This window comes from Poeciliopsis prolifica, unplaced genomic scaffold (genome assembly GCF_027474105.1).
Source record: "Poeciliopsis prolifica strain line A6 unplaced genomic scaffold, Auburn_PproV2 SCAFFOLD027, whole genome shotgun sequence".
Taxonomy (NCBI): Eukaryota; Metazoa; Chordata; class Actinopteri; order Cyprinodontiformes; family Poeciliidae; genus Poeciliopsis; species Poeciliopsis prolifica.
This window is the reverse complement of record NW_026562402.1, coordinates 6945935-6969857: the sequence shown is the minus strand read 5'-3', so window position 1 is coordinate 6969857 and position 23923 is coordinate 6945935. Positions and strand designations below refer to the sequence as shown.

The following is a 23923-nucleotide window of genomic DNA, read 5'->3' as shown; positions in this document are numbered from 1 at the left end:
GTCTATAGGTTCTGATTTATGCAAAGAAAATACTGAGGCGTTTATATTTTTAGTTTTCACTTCTGGATTTTTTTCCCCTCCACATATAAACAGGAGTTCAAGCAAAGTAATGGCTTAAGAACCGTAAATTAATCATCTTTCTTTTACCTATTCATCTCCTCCTGTGGGCTCGTCATGTAAACACTCAGTTATTCTGTCAAACGTCCACATCCTCACACTCTCACCAGGGAAACCGGCTAAGGGAGGAACCGGCCTTGTCAGTAGACAATAGACGATTTAGACATAGATAGGAAGAGGTTAGAGCCTGGAAAAACAATGAGGCATACATCATCTGAAGTTAAATATGTTTCTGACTTCCCAAGTCAAGGTCCATAAGTTTGTTTCAAAAGTTATGCCCACTGAGCTTCGCTTACATCCGGTGCGACTCGCCGTTTCTCATCTGACTTTGTTGTACCACAACAGCAGGTTGACTTTCCCCAAAAGACTTTAATGAGGACAGATCAATAAGGCCATCTGTTCGCTGAACCAGCCTTTCTTCTCATGTGTTTCCAACAGCATCTTTGACTCTACAAAGATTGCGAATGTCACACCGATTTTACTGCTTCAGTCAAACTCTCTAATCTTAAAACACATCTAGATGAGACCGCACATGAAATAGGCTCAAGAGAACAAGACATGAGAAGACTTTAGCAACAATTCTTGGGAACATTACCCTAATCTGTCTGGTTCACACAAATGTGGTAGCGGTTTCATGAAGTGCAAACCGTGTCTTAAAGACTCTGCAGTCACAGCCTGTTAATCCAGTCCAGGGTTCATAAAGCTCCTGTGTTGGTCTGAAGTTGTCCCAAAGCAAGTTCACAGCAGAGCGATTGGTGCTTTCACATGTCACTGAGGTTTCCATCAACACAGAAAAGAGTTGCTAAATTTGTTGCTGAAAAGTTGCTAAATATAGCGAGAAAGTTGTTAAGCTGCCAACGTTGCTTCCCCTCGTCCTGATGCGCCGCTCATCCCCACACTTGGCCAGGACCCTCTGTGTCTCTTGGCTCCGTCCACATAACCTCTCCCCCTTTCTGAAGGAGGAGTTATGCTTTCACTTTGGGTTTAATTCCACTTTAGAAAATAAGGCAAAAATCCACCAAAGGCTCCACACAGAGCCGGAGAGAAGCCTCATAACTGTATGTTGGGCTTGAGTTGATAGCTTACTGTAAATTACCTTGTTGCTATTGAAATGTTATTTTACTTCTTTCCATCTTTATCAAATAATTTTTATCTTTGAAAATTTTAAAGGATTCAAGAAGAAAATGCAAGCAAATAGTGTGTCTACAGTAAACAAACTGATAAGATGTAAAATCCAAGCTTAAATGACGCAAAACTGCTCAAGTTTTATAAAAGCATAATTCATATATAACTGGAAAACTATTGCCAGCTGATAAATTTCTAATCTTCATAATCAATCCTGGTCAATAAATGCCGTTCTCGGGTGCGGAGTCGTTTGTCACAGAGAACAACGTTATCCTGATTCAGCAGCTCGAGGAGATCCAGCACCTCCTGCAGGTTCCAACACAGAAAACGTAGCTTGAAACTCATAAATCATTTCTCCGTCCCATTTTCTCCCTGAGGGATGGAGCCAACCAAACTGCAGCTGCACACACACACACACACGCACACACACACACACACACACACACACACACGCACATACACACACACACACACACACACACACACACACACACACAAACACACACACACACACACACACACAAACATTCGTCCAGTTCTTCCCAGAAAAAAAAAAAAAAACATCCTCAGGTACAAATATGCAAATATGTTTTTTTTTTCTTAGTTGTTTTCAATCACCGACATCATAGCAAATAGTCCCACTTCCACTAAATGACTCTTTCCTCCACAGAAAGTCTCAAGACAGAGAGTGTAATTGAGTTGTTTTTTCTACCAACTCTGGGAACTCAATTCAGTGAATTACATGGCTGTAATTTATCATTTTAGGCCAAATTGTCTAACAGCAGAAAATTAGCCAGTGGCAACCGTCTGACGCTGCCGTGTCAGGTCAGCAAACGCCAGTGTGAATAAACTTCCAGACACACGAAGCGAGGAGCTGGAAAAGCTCACGTCTTTCTCACACAGAGCCTCGTCTCAGTGTGAGAGTGCATTACGCAGAAGGCATCTGTTCTCCACGTAGGAGACCGCATCGCTCAAATCTGAATAACTGTCAGCAGAGTGAAACTTATTAAGCTAAAAACACACACACCCAAATGAAAGGGAATTATTCACACGACACCTCTTCTCTCTCCCCCCATCTACATTTATTAAAGTTTGATTTGTCTCTAAGCAGCATTCATTGTATAACACTTTTAAATTTTAATTCTTATTGTGCTGATGAAACATAATGATAATGAGAACGACACCCTGAGCGAGTTTACAGTAAATAGGTGTGCGCACGTCAAGCTTGCAGATCGGTGTGTGTGTGTGTTCATGTATCTGTAATCCCATCTAGGTGTGAAAACATCCGTGTGCGCCCCCATCGTAATGAGACACGGTGTTAGCATTTGCTTGCAGGCTAGCGGAGGATGCTACAGGGATGCAGCGCCTCTCTGCTTCCTCCCCACGCTCCCAGACCCGGGGCTCTGCTCTTATTCAGAGCACATTAATTTCTCCTTCACACCATCCTCCTTCACTTTCATCTTTTAATTTCTTTTGATCAACTTCTCCTCTGTTGCTAACTTTGTTTTAAGTTTCCTCTCCATCCACTGAACTTAGGTGCTGCTGCAGCAGCAGCAACTCTTGCTAGAGCTGTTGAGGATGCTATCTGTGTCTAAGCTCACTAACTCTGTAGAGACTGAATCAAACCATTGCAGATCAGCAACATGTTAGCTTATTGCTTAGAGCTCCGGCTGTGATGGTTTTTAAGAACAGAGGCTCCACTGGAGGAAGAAAAGAGTACATTTTATTCAAAACTGGACAGGAAAACATTTGATTTTAACTAATAAAGACGTGGTTCGATGAAATAAATGGTTCATCCAATACGTTTACAATTGGAATCAATGCAAATGTTGCCAGCACGAGGTTTATGTGTCTGTGGCTGTTTCTTTTATAAGTGGCAACATTTTGGTTGGATAACTTTTTTTTGTTTTAAATAAAAATAGTACTTTTAAGATAACTTAGGAAGACAGAGAATGAGAATATGAAGAGAGGCAACAAAAAAAAAGAGAATCAGCTTTCTGAATGAATAATGGAGTCATCTTTTCTTTCTGTTCTTCTTTTCTTTTTTTCATTAATACCCCATCAGACCTTTGGTTCCCCGTTCTCCTTTAATCATAAGTATGAATAACATGCCTTAATCATCTCTGCTCAGTTGGTCTTGCATGTTTAATCAATACCTGCAGAACTGAACTGCAGCTGTCGTTAATAAATCTCTGAATTATTACCAGATGTCTGTTCATCTTCTCTCTTCAGCTTTCACATTTGCCTTTTATTTTTCCTGTTGGGTGTGCAGCTGTCATCTTAATTGTTCTGCACTTTTGTGTGAGCTTTTAATGCATCTATTCCCAAATGTGTCACAAGAGTTCTCAGGCTATTTGATGTGATTTTATGTGCTCTTGCGTTGCCTCAAAACTTTCATTTTTGCACCATTTCTGCCATGTGCTTTTTTTCCCCTCCAACTCATTAATCATTAAAGTATTTGGGCGCCTTTGTTCCTCCTCTGCATTTTTAATCCTTCCTATTGTTTCTCTCCATCTCTCTATAAATACCATATTTTAAATGCTCTCTCAACTCTATTTCTTCTTTTAATCATATTTTTCTCCAGTGTGGTAAATCCGCCTCATTATATTTCACCTAACCAAGGGGATTTGGAAGTTAGCCTGGCCTCAACCTCTTTTTCTGGCTTCAAGTCAGAGCTCATTATGTTTACCTAAATATCAGTTTAACCCAGTCAGAGTGCTGCCAGACACCTACAGAGAGTCAGGCACGTAATAATTTAATTTCTCCTTCCATTTCAGAACGTCTACGTAACCTTTCTTATTTCTTAATTCAATAAAAAGGACACATTGACATGCCTGTCAGGTAAATGTGTCCTGAAGTAGACACATTTAACATTCACATTTATTAGCTATGGCAAAGATCCCTTTAAAAAGGCTGAACTTCCAGCCATGAAATAGTCTCACACCGAAAACGTTGGGAAATGTCAAACTTTAATTGAAACGTTTTTATTCAGGGAGGAACCAAATCTTCTGTTAAGAGTCAGTCGCAAAAACCTTGGAGCAATAATCAGCAGCTCTCATAACTTCTGCAAGTGTAAAATAAATTTTTGAACTTCAGTTTATCACAGGATAAAAATGATATGATGTCCCATTTCCTGATGATACTTCTTAAAAAAGAAACCAGAATGAATATACAATGTAAGTTGGGGAAAGATTTCTTGAACTTTATGGATCAGAAAACGGAAACAAGACAAAAGTCACTTTGACAAAAGGAGGAACTATATGTCAACTTTCCTGCAGAAAGTGAGAAGAACTGTAAGGAAAGAAAACAGGTTCATTTGATCATTTGATGTTCTTTATGTGACGCTTTGTTGCCTCAGCATTAAATCCAGCAAATAGAAAGCCTTATAATGTCAATGTCAAATTTATTAAAATAGCACTTTAAAAACAGGTGTTAAACTGCACCAAAGTGCTGCACATTCGCTTTGTGATCATGATTGAAAAAAAAAAAGCTCATACTTGCAACATCTCCAAACAAAATAAAACCAGTAAGATTTCTATGAAAAATATCTAAAATAACGTGGCTACCAGGAGATATCAGAATAATTGGCTCAGGACGAAAAGAGAATCTCATCAGAATAGACAAATGTAGGCACCTCAATTCCCAGCTTCTGCATCTTTAGACAAAGAAAAAAAAGCCAATACAAAAAAAACAATATCTATTCTCTCTTGTCTTCATGTAATAAAGTTTCAAGCAAAGAATCAAACATTTCATTGTAAGAAGTCTTTTTAAATGTTCAAAATAGGGTAAAAAACCCAAAACTAAAACATGATTGTTGCTGCTGTGTTCACACACTGAGTACTCAAAGTAAAGGATCGAAGTCTTCACTATGAAGACCTCTTTCTGCATTTTCTACAAAGTGTTTGCACGTCGATATTCAAAGCAGAAAACGTATTGTCTTATTAAAAATATCAATATATCAATGATAGTTTACATTTACGCTTGACCAGTAAAATCTTGAATCAAAACTTAGTAAACCATAAATCAGAAGGCAAAGCAAAGCAATAAAAATATTCTTCATGTTAACAAATGAAATTCAGCAGATGGTTTAGCTACACCCACCAAAGAGATTGTCATCATCAGACTAATATGTAAATCACTTGAAGCAAAATGTCATGCAGAAAAACTGTGTGTGTCCTGACCTGGCTCACAGATGCAGGTGTGGCGCTCCCAGACGTCGGTGCAGCGGCTGTGAGCCGGACAAGGAGACGAGACACAGGGGTTTCCGACGTTACAGCCAGCCTCCACCTTGACAAGCCTGGATGGACGCGGGAGGGCGGGGGCATCTGGCCTCACGCCCAGACGAACTCCCTGCAGGTGAAGCGAGGATCGTTTCGAAGTGAGGCAAGAAACAGCTGAGAAACGACTGATTTCCTCTGACATTGAAAGCTTCCATCTACCCATCCACCAAAACATTAAAAATTTAGTGCATTAATCTTCACCTGTATGCATCCTTTTATCCCGTTCTGGACCTCGCCGGAGCCCAGGACTCCTCCGACATGCAGGTGTTTCACTTTCAAGCCGTGGATGTCATTTCCCACGATCACTGTTCCCTAGCGGGGGGAAGCAAAGACACAGAGCTGAAAGGGTTAATTTGATAACAAAAAATAGTCTAATAATCTGCATAAATCTCAAAGTAAGAAATTAAAGATTCAAATGCTCATATCACTTTGACTATTTACCTTTTTTCACACTAGAACCACAATAATGTTTTTGAAAGTAGTGCATTATTGTAAAGCAGGGGAAAGTTTACACTCAGTATGACATTTTTTCACAGATAAAAATCGCAAAATCTTCTATTTATATTCAGCCCGACTCTGTTACTTCATAAAACCTACAGTAGTTACAGCTTTAACTCTATTGGGGTACGTCTTGACAAGCGCTGCACATGAGAAGACATTTTTTCCCCATTCTGCTTTGTCAGACTGGATTAAGAGTGCCTGTGAACAGCCTTTGATCTAAACCATCTTATTGTAGCGCTCGCTTAATGTTTCGGCTGGTTGCCATTCATCCATAAAGACCAGATTAGTGGAGCGCTTGACTAATATTCATCCTGTTAACAGTGTCTGGCATCTGACCTTTGGATTTCTGTAGTTCCTCCAGATTTACCAGGGGCCACTTGTCTGCTTCACTGAACAATGTGAAGCTTTAACACAGCAGCTGTCTGGATTTATACGGAAACAGGTGGATTTATTTGCTACTTGGGTAACTTCTTAAAGGGGCAGTATTATGTGTTTTACAGGTACATAGTGCCACTTTATAGCACAACAAGTAACTATATTACTTTGAGTTGTTATAAAAATGCTGTATATGTCAAGTATAATGTTACTTCCTGTTAAGTAATCAGGGTTCTGTCTTCCTAAAAACTCCTGCTCTTTCTGGAACCCTGTCTTCAGGAAGTTATCACAACAACACTGCAATATTAACCCTTTAACAAAGTTTTTATTAGTGTGTCACTGAGAAGCAGCTCCTAAAATGAACTCAGCCAATGCACAGTTCCACCTGGTGTTTGCTAATTGCTGCTGGCTAGTCTGAAGGAGCTGAATGGGGCAGGGATGCTCTGTGCAGTCAAAACTCGGAAGCTTCAGCTCTGAGAACTCAGATGACAATCTGGAAGCAAAGCTGACGAGGTGAGAAACTCTGAGGAGAATGAACATTAAATCAATGAGCTCCATTCATTACTATTTCAGCAGCAAGGGAAGACGTGAGCATGCATCTTGTAATCCCTGCAAGAATGCAACAAGCTTTCAGAAATATTCAGTCTTTAGTTTTCTCCGGAAACATTTCAAATCTACAAATGCTTTCTGCAATGTCTAACCTGTGTGTTTTTTTTTTCATGCACTTTGAGGAACATCCGAAATAACAGCAAAGATGAAAGGCATTATGTAACCAAGGATCATTTCTGAAACCCAGCAACATGAAACAAGTGTTTATTCAACTTCAGACAAGCCAAAAATAATGAAGCATATCTGCTTCTCTCTGTACTTACGGCTGCCCATGCTTCACACAAACCCATGCAGACACACACATCGAACAGACATCATAATCTGACAGAGTAATCCAGCAGAGATTAGGCAAACTGGGATTAGTGTCCCACATCTTGGGGACTCTGATTCTGTGCAGGGATGTAGAAAATCTGTGCACGCCGCAAACATCATTTAACTATGATTTATACCCCAGCAGGGCAGAATGACAAAAATTAATAACAGTTGAACCACAGATTTTGAAAAACTACTGAATGTTTCTTGTTTAAAAAGCTAAAGCTAGAAAATTCATAGCATCTAAAAAAATATATTGTTGGCATCCATCTTGATGCCATTCAATTAGAGGTGTCTACATTGACAATTTACCTGATAGAGTCCAAAGTCGAGCCGCAGCGTGGCAACGTAGCGCGTCTCTGGGCCGCTGCGGACGTCTCGCAGTTCCAGCTGGAGGTCGTGCCACCGGCCATCTGCCACTTGAACCTGATCCAATCGCAAGCGCACAGGTCTGGAGGCGCCGCGGGTCACTGAGAACACCAGTTGACCGTTTATCACCTGTGAGGTCAGAGAAAACGGTGGAACAGAAAAGTAAAACACAAGAACGGGTCAGGGACAAACAGAAACAGATCCCATGTAAATGTCGCGTCTGTTCTTGTGAGCCTGGTTGTGTGTGAAAGCAAAAGCATAAAATCTAATGACTCTTGCCAAGATTCAGAAAATGTAAGAATTTTTTATTTTTTATTTTTGGCTTTACAAGAAGGAAAAAGCTGTCATTAGAGCACATTTCACAGATGTGTATAATTTAGAAATAAACACTAAACAAATCACCATTGAATAATTCTGACAGTGAAGTGTTATCACTTTCAGTGCAACTGCACCTAACACATTTAACCACCTCCAACATCATGGGGCCTCTGGCAGGATTTAGTTTGAAATAGCTTCAAGCTGAAGAGGCAAACAAGGAAATTAGGATATTATTTATCTTGCAGCATTCATGAGAGAATTTATTCTCATATAAAAGACCAAAAAAATGGCAAACTAGTCCCAGAAATTATTATCACAAAAGTTCTCAATACATAAAAGTTCACACCAATGTTCAGTACAGTAAAGATGTTTAATTGGGATGTAAACAAATCGTGTATTAAAAGAAAGAAAAATGTTGCGCAACACTTTGTGTATTCTGTCTGGACTAGTGTCGCAAAGATCCAAAATCTTTCCATAGGTTGTTGATCTGAGGAGTTTTGGAAATGTTCCAGGTTGCAAACTTTTCATTTTTCTTCTTTTTCTGTTTGGTGCTTTAAGCAATATGAACGCCATTTAAAAGGTGGCACAAAATCAAACAATCATGCTTGTGATTACACAAATATATATGAGATTACCATTTAGATGTGGGATAAATGAAAACTGATTTAATATAAAATAATCTAAAATGTGCGAATAGGTCAACATTTTAATGATAGTTGAATCAACATTGATATAACATCAGTGATAGTTGAACGTTGAGTCATCAAATAAGTCATCGACCAAATTTCTGTATATTTTCGATGTCAGGCTTCAGCATGGACTTAATATTTCTGCTGAACCGCATTTCAACCTTGATTTGCTCATATTTTGCTGTAGCTGCACCATGAATGGAAGAAAAAAACAATTCAAACCATAAAGCTTTTTGGTCGTTTAGGTCAGATCTTTGTAGAAACAGAGGGAATCACTGTGAGGCTCTAAGATCCACTGAGGGAGGTTGTGTCAGAGGCAAAATGCTGAGCAGGTGTGCAGCGGGGAATCAACCAACTTTGGCTTTTAAAACGTCAATAGAAACAAATCACCTGTGCGTCTGTACCCACCTGGAACAGCAGACTGGTGTACTGACCAGCCTGGGCCTGCAGCAGCGTCCCCTCTCTTGCTCTGGTTCTGAACACCAAACCCAGGTACCAGGGCGTGGAGATGGTCACGTCATTCTTCAGGTCCCACCAGAGGGCGCTGTTCCCGAGGAAGCGATGGGGGTGTGGCATGGCTGCAACGGGGATTGAGACGAAAAGTGGGAATATAAACTGCTACATTTTACACCATCAGATGACCTTCATGTTGTGAATTATTAAGTAGCTGTGCTGTAGGGTAATAAAACATAATAGCGATGATAAAAGAAGATTTTTTTTTTTTATCTTTAACTGATAAAAACAGCTTGGCTAAATGATTTTCCTTTCGGGTTGGTTGTTTTAGCTCACAATCAAGAAATGTCAGTAAAAGTAACTGATTAATACCCAGTTGGCATCCACCTGAGCAAAAGATTGTCCAGCCATAGGGGAAATCAGCCTGTGTTTATCTTTGTCCAATTATAGCCCAATAAATAAAGCCAGACGTCCAGAGTGCATATCTCAAAGGAAAAGTTTAGGTAGTTTCCACAGATACTTTTAGATACCCAGCAGTTTTTCATTGTCCTTTTTTCCCTTAATTACATCTATCTGATTAAACATCACCAGTCCTGACTCCACTGAGGAATACGGTTCGTCTCATACAATCAGAAACCTTACATTTTCTGAAAGCCCTCAGCTGTGAATGTGAAGTAATAGCTCTGCAGAAAAAAAAATGGAGCAAGAACAAAGGAAAACACCAATCAACGAATGTCTTAGCGCTCCTGAGCCGATGTGCAGCTGAGGAATGAAAGTCGGCGCATTCACACCTCAACTTAAACATGGCCAAGTAATTACAGTCATTACTTGATTTACTTAAAATAGGTGAGATGCCAAGAAATAATGACACGTTATTATATAACTACTTTACATAAAGATTACATTAGACTAACATCACTGTAGATGAATAAACTGTAGATTATTAACACAACATATGCTACTATACTTAGGTGGTTATAAGCAGATGAAGGCTCTCACTGTAGCTGCAGTCCTTCCCTCCATAACCTAGAGGACAATCACAGGAGAAGGTCTCCCAGCTCACCCGGCAGGTTCCCCCGTTCTGACACGGGCTGGACTTGCAGAACGGGTGTTTGGCACTGCAACCTGGAAACAACGCAAATGAAAAAGGTTGCCTTAAAAACTTCCAGCAGAGAAATGCAACACATGCAGCAGAGCAGATTAATGAGGATTGGTATGTTTTAGTTGTTTAAAGAAGCATTGATAGCTAATCTTCAGATGTCATTAATATTAAGAAATTAGGTTTTCTTTGTAATTATGCTTAAATAATTGCATCAATATGTCGATGGATGTGTTTGTCGAATAAATGTTTGCTAAAACGTCTTTGAAACTAAGAAAAAAAACATTCTTGTAACCTTCTACAGTTAGCTATGATTGAGCTTTTTTAGCCTTTTAGATGTTCTGTTAAACTTTTCTTTGGACTTTATTTTTTCAATTTGTTTAAATGTTACTGCAATGCAGCAGCATTTTTGTTCAATGTTCTTAAGTTTGGTTCTTTTTGGAAAAAGAACACCTTTTAAAATGTCATTTTAACTAGCTAGCATGTAGCTTTCTCAGTTTTTCAAGAGAAAATAATTGGTCTTGTTTACTGCATTTGTTTTCGTCTTTTCAAACAATTAGTTCATTTCTATACCTTTCCTCCTTAAACTATTGGTGGGGATCATATTAGAAGGCTTTTGACATGCTGACTTTAGCCATAGTGCTAAATATTGGTCACATTGAAATGATTATTTATGTATCTGAGCAGCTGTTTATGTGTTGTGCTAAAGTTTTAAAATTATACCTATACACATATGGAAATTTCTTGACTTTGGAGTTTAAAAAGACAAAAAAGAAAAAGACTCGGCAAACCACAATACTATATTTACAAACAATTTTCTTTTTCTTAATGACACAAATGACAAAGTCGCTCTCTTATGCTTTGCATCTTGAATGGCATAAATACTATGACTCACTGTCTGCATAACACTAAAGAAAATAAGGGATATGAAGCCTTATCCTTTAATGTAATTAAATTCTGTATTTTCTTCAGGACTTTAAGATCATTAGTCATGCAATATTTCAATTCATGGTGATGTCATAGAATGCCAATAGAAGGCAAATAAACTAGATAGGATTATTCTATGTGCTGTTTTCCTCAAAAGAAGAACATTACAATAAATCAACTATTAGAACCTAGATCTGTCATTTGTTTATTAAAAACAGCTAAAAATCCAGTACATTTTTTCAACATTGATTCATGCATCAAGGCAATATATTGCAATAGCAGTGCTGACCTGGAAGTGTCCCGTTGTTAGCGATAAATCCAGCCAGATCCACCTCCTTGCTGTCAATGTGCAGGTCTTTCATGCAACCAATAAACTCCCTGCTGCCAAAGGGAAAGTTGTCAGGTACATTGGGGACTCCACCCAGAAACAAAGGGCCAGTCAGATCCAGAGACCTAAGACACAAGAGGAGGATTAAAAAGAGAGAAAATGTGAGTAAAAGGGAATAAAAGCAGAATTACAGAATGGGGGGAGACGAATGAAGAAGAAAAAAAAACAGGAACCTGATAAGTGTAAAGGTGCATATGTTAGAAAAGGATTTACATACTCAACACATTAAATGTGACATCAAAGGAGAACATTGAAAGGAACCAGATTCAGAGTTCAGGAGAGATGAATGTAAAAGGCTTGGATGCTTTTTGGAGAAAAGTTCAGGCCACCGAGGAGGAGAAGTGTTGGAAAAGTTGAGACAGACCAGAAAGCAGATGGCGAACATACAAAAGATTGAACATGAGTTACAGCAAATCTCTGGAAAGCTGCAGGAAACAGGAAGAAGTGAAACATGAAGTACTGTAGCTGTTAGTGGGCATCAAAACACAGCAAGATAAGAGAACATGGGTCTCTCTCTCATGAGAGAAAGAGAGAAACAAATAAAAGATTAAATAATTAAATAATGACAGAGTAAAAATGAGATGAGGATGTTGATGGCAGCTCTGAGAAAATGTTGTCTGTTCAACGTGTTTATCTTTACTGAAGAAAGAGCTTTCATCCTTCTGCAGATCTACGACCAGAAGAGCTGAATGCCAGGAAACAGACAGTGGAGAATGTTTTATAAAGGCAAGAGTCAAACACACACAGAGCTTAAGTAACAACTGAAGCAAATATCAACAGAATGAGTCATTAGCAAAGGATGTGGTGTGTGCATCAGAGGAGGCTGAGCTGGTGATGGATAAATGGAAAAGAAAAGGAAAACACGTTGAAGTGAAGTGAGTCTTTGGCTTCGTCTTTGATCAGTCTCCTCTTCCTTCTGCGTTCAGCCAGAGCCGACAGTGAATTTGATTAGAGGACAGAGATTCACACTGTGGCACGACGTCTTTTGAGCCAATGATCCTGCATCAACTGTCTGGGTTTTATGCACCTGTTGGTGCATCTTATTACATCTGAGGACAAATGTTATACTCATAAAACAGACTGCAGTTCCTTAAAAATCTATTTACTCCCCTTGAACGTTTTTACATTTTGGAAATTTTGGATGGAATGTGTAGTATTTGTTTTTTACTAAAGATGGAAGTTTATATGTTCAAATATTCTCACACCTGAGCTGTGCATCTCTGCGGCTCCTCCAGAGTTACTCTGGACCTCTTGGCTGCTTCTTGTTTCGCAGTCTGTCTTTTTAAGTGAACAGCAATATGTTGGTAGTTTGCACTAGTGCCATATTTTTCTATTTGTTCTTGCTGAAAGCGTGGTGTATTGATTTTTTAAAATCTATTTAAAAACTCCTCTACTGTCTTCATGAAGCTTCATGAACTTTGTCACAAAGTATGAAGAAGTTTGTGAATGCTTTTGCAAGGGGTTTTGTGAGTTCGCAGAATTGACAATGTAGTAGTGTTTTGCTCTACCGGTACGAAAAGAAATACTCAGACAATTAATAAGGACATCTCTTTGCTTCAGTGTCGATTTTTATGCTTCAGTTTTCCCCAAAATTCCCTCAGTCATCTCTTTGCAAAGATTAGACCTGGGAATCCTCTCTGACTGACTTCAGAGCAGGGTTTTAACAGATTAGACAGCGTAAATCGGAGCTGGATTATTTCACTTCTCCAGTTTTTGTTTGCGAAAGAGAGAAATGTTTTTAAGGCGTCTAGTGAAGAAACTTTAGTAGCTTTTTAGGTGAAACAAAATTGCATAAACTGGCAAAGGTGATAAGAAGCTTTTCTAGTTTTGGAAAATTGATTGAGAGTTTTTGAAGTTGCTAGGAAATATTAAACAGTAATTCAATAAATGCCCAACATTTGCCTAAACAAATACCTGCATTCAGTAGCTGAGTCGTTTTAAAACTAATCTAGTGGCTGACTGCCAGCTGGGCTGTGCACTGACACTGACATCAACTTTATTGGATTTTTACTTTGTGGAAATTATCTCTGAGTAAACACTGAGCCTCTGATCAGTCCCAGATTATATTTAATGAAAGCTATCTGTGCGACGACGCCGGCACCTCTTGTGCAAACACCACTGACAGCGCAGGGCTGGCGGCAATTAAGAGGTTTTCAGTCAGTGCACTAGAAATAAAATCTGTTCCGAAACAGCTGAGGGTTAAATCAAGGTAGTATAGCGGAGAGCACGTCCTTTCAAAATAAATCTATGAAGGTTTCCAACTGTGACCAGTTTCCAGTTACTTCAGACTCTTAGTTTTTATTTCTTAGTCCAAAAACCGTTCAGTTTATTGAGTTCAAATCAATTTAGTTCAGTTGACTCCTGAATATTTTCACCAGTAAAAACTTTGTTTTTGTGGTTTTAGTTTTCTGATGGAAATCCTCATTATTGATTATATTTTATAATAGTGAGGTTCCATTAAAACAATAACCAGTGAATGCATCGAGAATAGCATTGTGGGAGCCTTCTGAGAATTAGATTCATTTATTTTTTGCTACACTATTAATGTTGCAGATCCAAAGATTAGAAATTTAGTTACAAAAGCAACTTCTGAACATAGAAAATTTACATTCAAATAAAATGTTTGTGGAATGAAATGAGACAAACATCATACAGAAAATTAGAAAACGATTTGAAAAGTTATTGTTCTTTTGTATTGATATTTCAGAAAAATCTAACATTATGTGCACCCTTCTCAATAAATAACAGAAATCTCCATACTTAGTTTTCAGAAATCAAACCCTTCCAACAGGGACTGGGGAGCTTTTTCAACGTTTCCACTGGGATTTTTACAATTTAACAAAAGAGCAGAGATATGATTGTGGCATTACAACCAGGTGAGTAAAATCAATATATGCAGAACAGCTGGGAGATAATCAGAGAATAAGGAAAGAGAAACTGAATGGAAACCGAGGATCTAAATACTAACACAAATTAACCCAAACAATCTCGGCAGGAGGAAAGTAGGGAAACAAAAAGAGAAGAAAGAGAGCAGAACTAAGACTCAAAAAAGGTCTATAAACCAAGGGCGAAAAAGACTAACTTTGATCTAAAAGAAATCTATCCAAAAGCACAAGAACAAATTAAGAAACTTGGTGCAAATGAAGGAACTAATATGGAAGGACACTGGTAAAACTAAATGACCTAAATAGAAACACAAGAAGAACCACAAATCCTGACAACGTGCTGTTTTTACTTCAGCTCCAAAAAAAAACGTGTCTTTTTTGTGTAATTAGAGAACAGAACACATAAAGAGAAAAACACTCACTTCTTGCTGCTGGTCTGTTTGCCTTGGGCAGCACAGCTATAATTTCCAAGCTGCGTACCGAAGCGAAGCGAGAGAGCCGTGTCGCAGTCGTCGATGCTCACCACGGCCACCTTCTCGTCAGACGGACCCTGGGCTTCTCCGATCAAACTGCGTCTGGGCTGAACACATACATTTACATACGCAGGATTAAAAACCAATCCAAAGAGCTAGAAGGGAATGAAACAAGTTAAGATGACATGCAGGAAAGAAAACGGCTTTTGCTTATTAAATCTAAGAACCACGGTTGAGGAACACTTTGCTACAGTATTATATGTTAATAAAAAATGGTGAGGGGAATCATAGTTAGTGTGACAAAAAGTAAAAGCAGAAGTTTATCAAAAACAAAGAACAGCAGGCAGAAGATATTCCTAATCTTTCCATCGGGGTTTTAGTTTTAAACAGGGAAAGCATGGCAGAATAAAAGGAAGACGGATGTTTTGTGCATCATGACACACATTCATACTCACATAGCGTGTAGCCGGCTGAAGAAAATGAAACAAACAAACAAAACAAAAACAATGTAGAAAATTATAAGAGATGTGCAGCAAATATGCATGAGAATAATGGGGACAAGCAAACGCCCACATAAAAAAATAAGCGCACGCAGAAACAAATCGTCTCGAATCAAAGTGCTCCGTCAGCACGAAAAACTTTTCTGCCAACATATCAGAGGCACGAACAACAAGCGAAACGAGGACTGAGGGATTATGCCATCCGACAGGAAGCGGAGATCAAAGTCGAGGGGTGAAAATTGTGGAGGTTTGCACTGAGCGACGCGCGGCAAACCCACCTTGTTGTAGTAATGGATGTGAACCGTGTGCCAGTTTCCATCGCTCACGCCGCCGAGCAAGAAGGGGCTCACCTGAGTGGACGACTCACCTGGAGGCGGATGGAGGAAGACATGTTAAACCTGAGCAGGTGGCATCATGGTTCATCACAGAAACACTTTACTTTTGAGAGCGATGCAGGAATACAGCCTGCTGATGTGTGTCCTGACTAAAATAAATGTGCTCGTTTACAGCGATCTCTGTGATTCCATGTGCAAAATAAATGAATTTTCATTCAACAACATTACTCTCTTTGTTTTGACTCAAAGCATTTCCTCCCTGGAGGCACAAGGAGACAGATAATTAGATATTATCGTCCCTGCGGGGAAATTCCTTTCCACAGCCTGCACATGTTCATGAGGCATGAGCAAAAACTACAGCTTTATGAGAAAAATACAATAGACGTATGCGCTATATTTACACTCGCACAAAGCTTTCTTCTGGGAATACAAACAGTGTTAAGCAGAGCCTCACTATTCTGCTGATGAAGTACCTGTGGAATATTTGAAGACCACTTGTCCTTCTTGGATCTCCAGTGCAATGAAGTCATGTTTCTCATTGAAGCGTCCATTGTAGAAGAGAAGACTGCTCTTCTCTAGAGTGGCAAAACTAGACAAGACACACACACACACACATATGATTCATCCTATAAGTAGTGGCGAACAGGCATTATCATAGTTTTACGAACTACCAGGAAGGTTAAATGGGTACAACCCAATCATCCCACAAGACTATATTTTTAACTCCACCAATGTTAAAGGTCAGGTTGGATTTTGTTCAAGCTAAAAGATAATTAATGTGTGATACGGCTGAATAAATGTCTAGAAGGTTAAACTTTATACGGTCGCACATACTTGTTAATATTTTCTTTCAATACAGAACAGCTGCAATGTGTAGAAATTTATAGAGAAAAAAATCTTTTAAGTGAAACGTAAGATAATCCGTCCTAAAACCTTATCTGGGGATAAATTCTCGTCCACATAAACTCAAGTCTCATCCTTGGGCATCCGACTTGTCATTATGCCATGTTTTAATGCATGCAGATCAAATCTCTACATGCCTCCAGAAACAGGAGAAAGAAAAGGAACATCCTGACCTTTGTCTGCAGAGTTAATGTATCAGAGATGCACACAACTAGAGGGAGCAAACATATGCAAAGAAGCTTGCTTTACATCTTCTAGATAGCGTAATTACTGTTGGGGAAATTCATTATTTGAACTCCTCATCAAAATGATGTGACTTATTCCCACTAGCAATAAAACTGCATGAATAAATATTATGATGTCGTTATAATTCCTTTTCCTAAAACTGGTTCAACTCGTCAGTCGGCTATGACTTCAAGCAGAGCTGAAGAAATGAAAAATGCCTGAAAAAAAAAACTAAACAAAAACAGCTTGTCTACTCACACTTTTCCCCAACTGGGCTGCAAATACGTTTCTACCTCAGGGTAAACCATCGTGTTTTCGTCTCTTAATTCAGCAGTGCAATAACTACCAATACTTTAACACAGTGGGTCACAAATACAAGAACCTTTACAAACATTTATTTGTAGTAGTAAACAAAGATTTAATCTGTGTCATAAAACACAGAAAATCAAAGAAATGTAGAAACTATGACTATGGCGTACGTTTCTCAGCTCTTAATGATAATAATACAACATATTACTGACGTTTAAGCCTCATATGTGTAGCTAGATTCACCATGTAAACCTGTTATGACTATTTATTTCTATGAACACTATTCTAACCTCCTGAAGCAAGGAGCTGTGCTGCAGTGTGAATGCAACTATGTTTGTAAAAACAAAAAAATAAGTGAAAACTGTGTGCTACCTATGCGCAATGCTTTTCTGTGACGATTTTATTTAACACCTCCTATAAAAAGATTATTCCCTTTTGTAAAATTAGGTTGGCATATTGTGTGGCTTTGTTAATAACTTAAATTTTAATGAACATTTAACACCGGAACCAGAAGACGTTGTAAATATCCAACATAAATAAACAAAACCAAAAACAAAATTGTCCTTCAGTGACAGACTGAAGACTTTTGTCATCCAGTTTTTGGTAGAGAGATAAAAGAGAAAAACGATAAATCGTGCAAGTGGAAGTTACTGAGTCTGTTTTAAACTATCACACCATCAATTGATTTATTGCTTCTTGTTACAGGGCTTGGGGGATCCAGCATCAATCGGTCTATCTTCTATAAAGGAGAAATGTTGACAGATTTGTTAAAAGCTCATAAATTAAGTCTCTCTTTAAGAAAGACCCCCTGTTAGCCCCTAACTTCATTCCTCCACTTATCATCGCTACACAAATGGACGCCACAGATCAATACAACAAATCAGACGCAGCGCTTTAAGTCACCAGCCACTGACGCCTCCCAGAAACCACTAATGGTGGCCAGATCAGGCCAGCAACAAGCCCACAGGCAACATCACCTTAGCAACTATCATTAGATGACTTCACCCATGGCGACCATCCCATAATCCTGCATCGCCACTCCTTGAGATCTCCCTTGGAGAACCAATCGGCATGTTAAGAGGCTGCAGACAAATGAGTGTGGGGGTCGTAGCTTACTATTAGAGTTCATCAAAAGCAGACAAAGCAAGACTGGAAACTATAGTTAATTGGTAGCTTATTAGTGAACAATGTTCCAGCAAGCTCATAAGATTTTATATATGCATTCATTTACTTCACAGAAGTAAAAACAAATCCTTTAATTAGCCTTTCTTAATTAAATAAGTTGAATATTTATATCCAACCTAATTAAAGAAAACACAACTTATCAGCTCTGAAAACCAAGCCTTTTATGTTCCTGATTTGACATGAAAACAATGACGTCACTCATGTCTGAGCCTAAAGAATAGGAGACAAAAATGGGAATGAGATGTAAGATAAGAACATGAATTTTAAGGACAGGAGGCTATAGAGATGCTACTGAAACCAGCAAATTGGCAGATGAAAGAGATGTGTGTGGAGAAAAGTCCCTCCTCAATGGAGGGAGTCGGCAACGGGAGAAAAAAATGAGTTGCAGGATTGATCTCACATAGAGATGAAATAAATAGATTAAAGAGAAGATGTTCTTTGAGAATCAAAGATGAATACTTATGGATCTCAGTCTGATGGAGGCTGGATGATAAGGTACGGGAACAGACAGAAGACAAGCTACAAAGAAAGACTTTCTAATTGTGCGCTTTAAACTCTACTGACCTCAACGAAATGGAGAGGTGAAATCTCTGCCTGAGGCCCCGGAACATTGCGAAGGATTTCGGAGGGAAAGACCTGGCGGTGACGGTGCAGTACGGCCGCTCGTAGCCTCCCGGTGGACACTCACAGCGGAAACCTCCGCCGGAAAGTTCCCGACACGTCCCTCCATTACGACACACGCCGGGCACGCACCGACCCTGCCTCCGGTCCAACTCACATCGGTCACCTGCAGTAAGGAAAATAAGTCATCACATCATCAGTTTACATGTTAACAAGTGAAACAGATGAAACTAAACCTTAAGAAAATACACATTTGCTTGCAAAACAGTTCTTGTTTCACACCAGGGATGACTGTGGGATGATAAACAGAGTTATCAGATGTTTCAAGAAAAGACACAAACAGCCTTAAATACAGAAAACCTTTTCAGGAAGTATTTCTTTAAAGTGGGATGAAAACAATCCAGTGACAAAAAGCAGATGCTTTAGGCGAGCATCGTTCAGACGGGCAGATCTTTGTCTTTGTGACAAACATTCTGGTTAACACTTGTGGTTCAGATTAAATACTCTTTAAAATGAGGCTGCATGAGGCCCTAAGATAGTACTCAGGAAAAATGCATCAGAAAGGGTCAGAATAGTAGATTAAATGTATCCTAATCCTGAAAACGTGTAGCTGGATTATTTTATACAACCTATCAGAAGTTTAGTCACACTCTTCAGGAGAATAATTAATGGATTCTACATTTTTTTATGGGCTCCTAATGATTTATTTCAACCTTTGTTTTTCATTTAGTGCAAAGAAGCTTTAATATGTCAGGGCTTGTCTCTTCAAAAACTAATTCTGACATACAGACATACAGAAATCCTGAATGAAAAGCGACATATTTACATACAAAGGGTTTAAGGCAAGCAGAGGAAAGGCAGACTTTTAAAATTGTTCTTAATACCAGCAGTGATAAACCAGGTTGGTCGTTTCTCCGCACCAAAGAGTTAACATCTGTTTTACTAATTGGGGGGAAATGAAGGTAAAGCTATTTACAAGAGTTCACCCCCTGGTTTTGCCATGTGGAGGAAGCACTAATTGGAGAAAAGAAGAGCCCACTTGGTTAATATGTGTTTCTGTTATCGAACAAAAGGGTGAGCTACTTACTGACGATAGAAAAATTTGGTGATAGATTTTGGGGAAACATAACTAGCATAATCAATGCATCCTGATCAACTTTTGCTCAAACTATCTCAGCTCACTTCTTTCAATGTGGAACAGCAGCTCTGCACAGATGATGGAGCATCTCAATATAACTCTTTCTGCTGCACTCATGATCTCTTTTCTTTAACCGTGATCCAGAAAAGATAAAGGTCAGTCAGAGTGAAGACAGACCAGAAAAAATAGACTTTACTGTATTCAGCAAGAAAGATCTCCTCAGTGCCTGCAATACTGCAAACGTTGGGCCAACCTGTCCATCCTTCTCCAAAGCCATCCACGTGAAAAAACACACCAAGACACATGAAGCCCTCCGCCTGAATTAGAGACCGACCCCCACAACCAAGCAAGAGCCCATTGGCTCAGATCTAACAAAGCCGACTCTCACTCTGTGGACCGATCCACTTCACGGCTCGATGGCGCCAAGAGAACGACATCACCTGCAAAAAGCAAGGATGATTCCCAAATTACACCTTCCTCTCAATGACTATGTCATGAGATCCTGTTATTGATCATGTTAATCTGACTACATGGTTGTGCATGTTGAATATTCTAAGGTTCATAAGGATCTAAAAACCCAGAAATTGATCGTGTCTTTTGGTTTTGAAACATAGAAATTCAGATATGAAATCAGCTAATCAGTCTCATCAAATGCTGTGTGGGACTTGAAAACCTTCTGATGAGTTAAAGGAGGTTAAAGTTAATTAGTTAAAAGTTAACTAATTAACTTTTATAATTAGTTAACATGTATGGCAGTGGTTTATCAGAATGCTAAAAAAATAAGTTCCTCCTTGCTTAAGGATAGCATCAGAGAATGGCTGATGCTATGCTAATTTTTCGCCGCGGTTGCATCAGGCTAATATTTTCCATCCTTTTAAAAGAAATCAAAATTACATTTGAAAGTTTCCTCCTTAAAGCCATGAGATATGGTGAGGCTGTGTGAAGCTGAAGGTGCATCTCTGCAGAATAAACAGAGAAAGAAATATTTTTCTGTTCATGCAATTCAGTTGCTTTGGAACTGGGTAGCAAAACAAAAACAGCATGAACAAATCTGCAGACGAGAATAAACATAAATTTGGCTCCGAGTCAAGAAAGTGCTAGTCTGGAGTGTTTTAGTGAGTTTGAACCACTACGCCCTCCCCTCACACACACACACACACACACACACACACACGCACACACATATGCACAAACAGAAGCACTGCAGAAATAGGTACGCAGGGAAGCACATTGACTTTCTTTTTTCACCTTTCCTTAAGCGCATTTGGACACACACACTGTCTGACATTTAGCAGCTGCACACAAAGAACACCCACACACACTGCCCCCCTCGCATCGGCAGAGCAGACGGGTTTGAAAGTAGCCTAAAGACAGATGGCTCCTTGAGGACCCACTTTAGAACCTGCTGACGGCCCCAAAATACAAACAGACAGTGAGATACCAGACAAAACAAAACCAAATTGCTAACACATCAATAATTAACACGATGCAGATATATTTTATGTGCAAACCGGACATAAACACTTTATTTCCCTCTCTTTCTACCTCATACACACACAGCAACACATACATGGATCATTGCCCCTGCCCTCGAGGCTGTCGGGTTTGATCATGTAACTGTCTCTGTTGGCACTTTGTTTTCGCTGCTTTTAGATGACTGGCAGCGACCTCACATCTTTACAGGGACACACACGCACACATGCATACACACACGAGTCAATAAAAGTCCTCACCTTTTCTGGTGATCAATCACATGTAAATTCGACAGGACACATGCAAGACATGACCACTTCCAGACCGGCATCACATACAGCGGAAAAACACACATTTAGGGAAACACATAAAGATTCTGCAGGGCGAGCCAAAGAAACACACCGAGAGGAAGGCTGTAAAAGCTCAACAAGTCATGTCTGATTCACATGTTGAAACGGAGACTATCTGACAGAGGAAAAATCGAATGGCACGCTGTTATTTCTACACCGTGTTCCAAATTATTATGCAAATTGGATTTAAGTGTCATAAAGATCTGATTTTTTTGTTGTGCTATTAAATTTATATATTTGTTTTGTGTCTCAGGGTTCTTTGAATCGCCGTAATTAATTTCAGAGCTGGGTTGATTAGTTTGTCTGCTTCTCAAAGTCCTGTTTGTAGTTTGCTACCAGTCACCTTTGGGATATAGCAAACAAGCAGAAACATCTTAGGCCAAATTATATGCTTTGACCACAAGCAAAACACCACACCACCCTGAACACACACTGCCCACTTTGAAACACGGTAGTGGAGGTATGATGTTGTGGGGATTCTTTTTTACCAACAACAAACAATCTGAGCTACAAAGTAATGATTCAGATCAAACTGGATTATTTTTTGTTGAGTCTATCAATAAAATGTTCCCAGTAAATCATTGAAGTTTTGTGTTTTTTAACAAGATGAAATGTGAAAATATTTATCGGGCTGTGAATATTTGGCAGTGCACGTACAAAGCATCAAATCCTTGCAAAAAATATCATAAATCTGCTGCTTTTGTCAGCACCCACCTGATCTCATCAATTAATAAAGAGGTCTCTGTTTCATGATCCGACTCTCGATCATCTGAGCCATGTTTTCTTCCTCTCTCGCAGTTTGTCCACTCTGCTTTTAATCACCCTGTTTCTCCGCCTCACTTAATTTGCCACGGCTCCGGGCAGGCCCGTATCTTTCCGATTTTGGCTGACAAGCACTCTCTTTCACACCGCGGCTGCATGAACCCCCGGGGATGCGAATGCTCTCACCCACACAGAGAGACACCCAGACACAATCCCAGCTCAGCTTACGACGACTTGGGGACGTTTCAAAATGATCGCATCTGCCTGTCCGTGTTTTGCCTTCCCTCATCACGTCGGTCACCGCAGGTTGAGTCTACATTCGCCTGTGAGTGCACACAACAGGGAAACAATTATATTGGAAAAAAAGAATGAAGTATATAAACTGGGAGAACCACCACTCCATATTCCTGCCTTTGTTTGCAGCAACCGTTCATCCGTAGAGACCCTCTCATTAATATTAAAATAAATAAATACGCATTAATACTCATGAATTATGCGTGAGGTGAGACCTTAACACAGACAACTACAAACGCTTCCACACACACACACACACACACACGCAGATATACACTGTTTATTATGCACACAGAGTTGAGCTCAAATTGACAGACAGATAGAAAATAAATTGGCTGAAGGAAGACAGTCAAAAAGGCAAAAAAGTAAACCATATGTGCATGCAGATGCACAATATCAAAAAGAGAACAAACAAAATTCCGCATCCAGAGGAATGTATACATTGTAGTTATAGTTAGAAAACCAGCAGACACAGTTTCTCAGACTGAATCAAAGATGGGTTTATTTCTGGTCTCGTAAGGTGTGAACTCCACCGAGGCTCCTATTGATCAACAGCAACGTGACACACACGACACGAGAGGAGGGAAATGGTGTGCGGTTCCTCATGCAGATGGACACAAAGGTCAAGCGATTACAAAACAGTGGGAGTCCTATTGCAAGAAAGCACTTAGACATTCATGCAAAAAAAAAAAAAAAAAAAAAAACACGCATAAGCTGCATGCACAGATGGTTTTTAATGAGCATACCATAATGGAAGCGAACACGCCCACACGGCCGCACAGGCGAGATGGCATTTAATAGAAACATGCAGCCAAACAAAGAAGAGCATATAGAGTGAGTCGCGTCATGCAGACAGCCCTACTGAAGGCAAACGGAGAAAATTACAGCAACATGTCAGGTGCGATCAT

General features: G+C 39.4%; 1 protein-coding gene across 1 annotated transcript in view; it reads right to left on the bottom strand.

Annotated features, from left to right (window-relative positions):
• Positions 1–23923, bottom strand: part of celsr3 (cadherin, EGF LAG seven-pass G-type receptor 3) — a 93831-nt gene that overhangs the window by 34206 nt on the left and 35702 nt on the right. The window contains exons 4-14 of the mRNA XM_055048652.1: positions 18942–19164; positions 16229–16344; positions 15699–15787; positions 15376–15390; positions 14870–15027; positions 11464–11627; positions 10148–10273; positions 9104–9273; positions 7632–7817; positions 5724–5834; positions 5424–5592 (exon numbers count right to left, since the gene is read on the bottom strand). Of these exons, the coding sequence (XP_054904627.1) occupies positions 5424–5592; positions 5724–5834; positions 7632–7817; positions 9104–9273; positions 10148–10273; positions 11464–11627; positions 14870–15027; positions 15376–15390; positions 15699–15787; positions 16229–16344; positions 18942–19164 (1527 nt within the window). The remainder of the gene's footprint in view (positions 1–5423; positions 5593–5723; positions 5835–7631; positions 7818–9103; positions 9274–10147; positions 10274–11463; positions 11628–14869; positions 15028–15375; positions 15391–15698; positions 15788–16228; positions 16345–18941; positions 19165–23923) is intronic.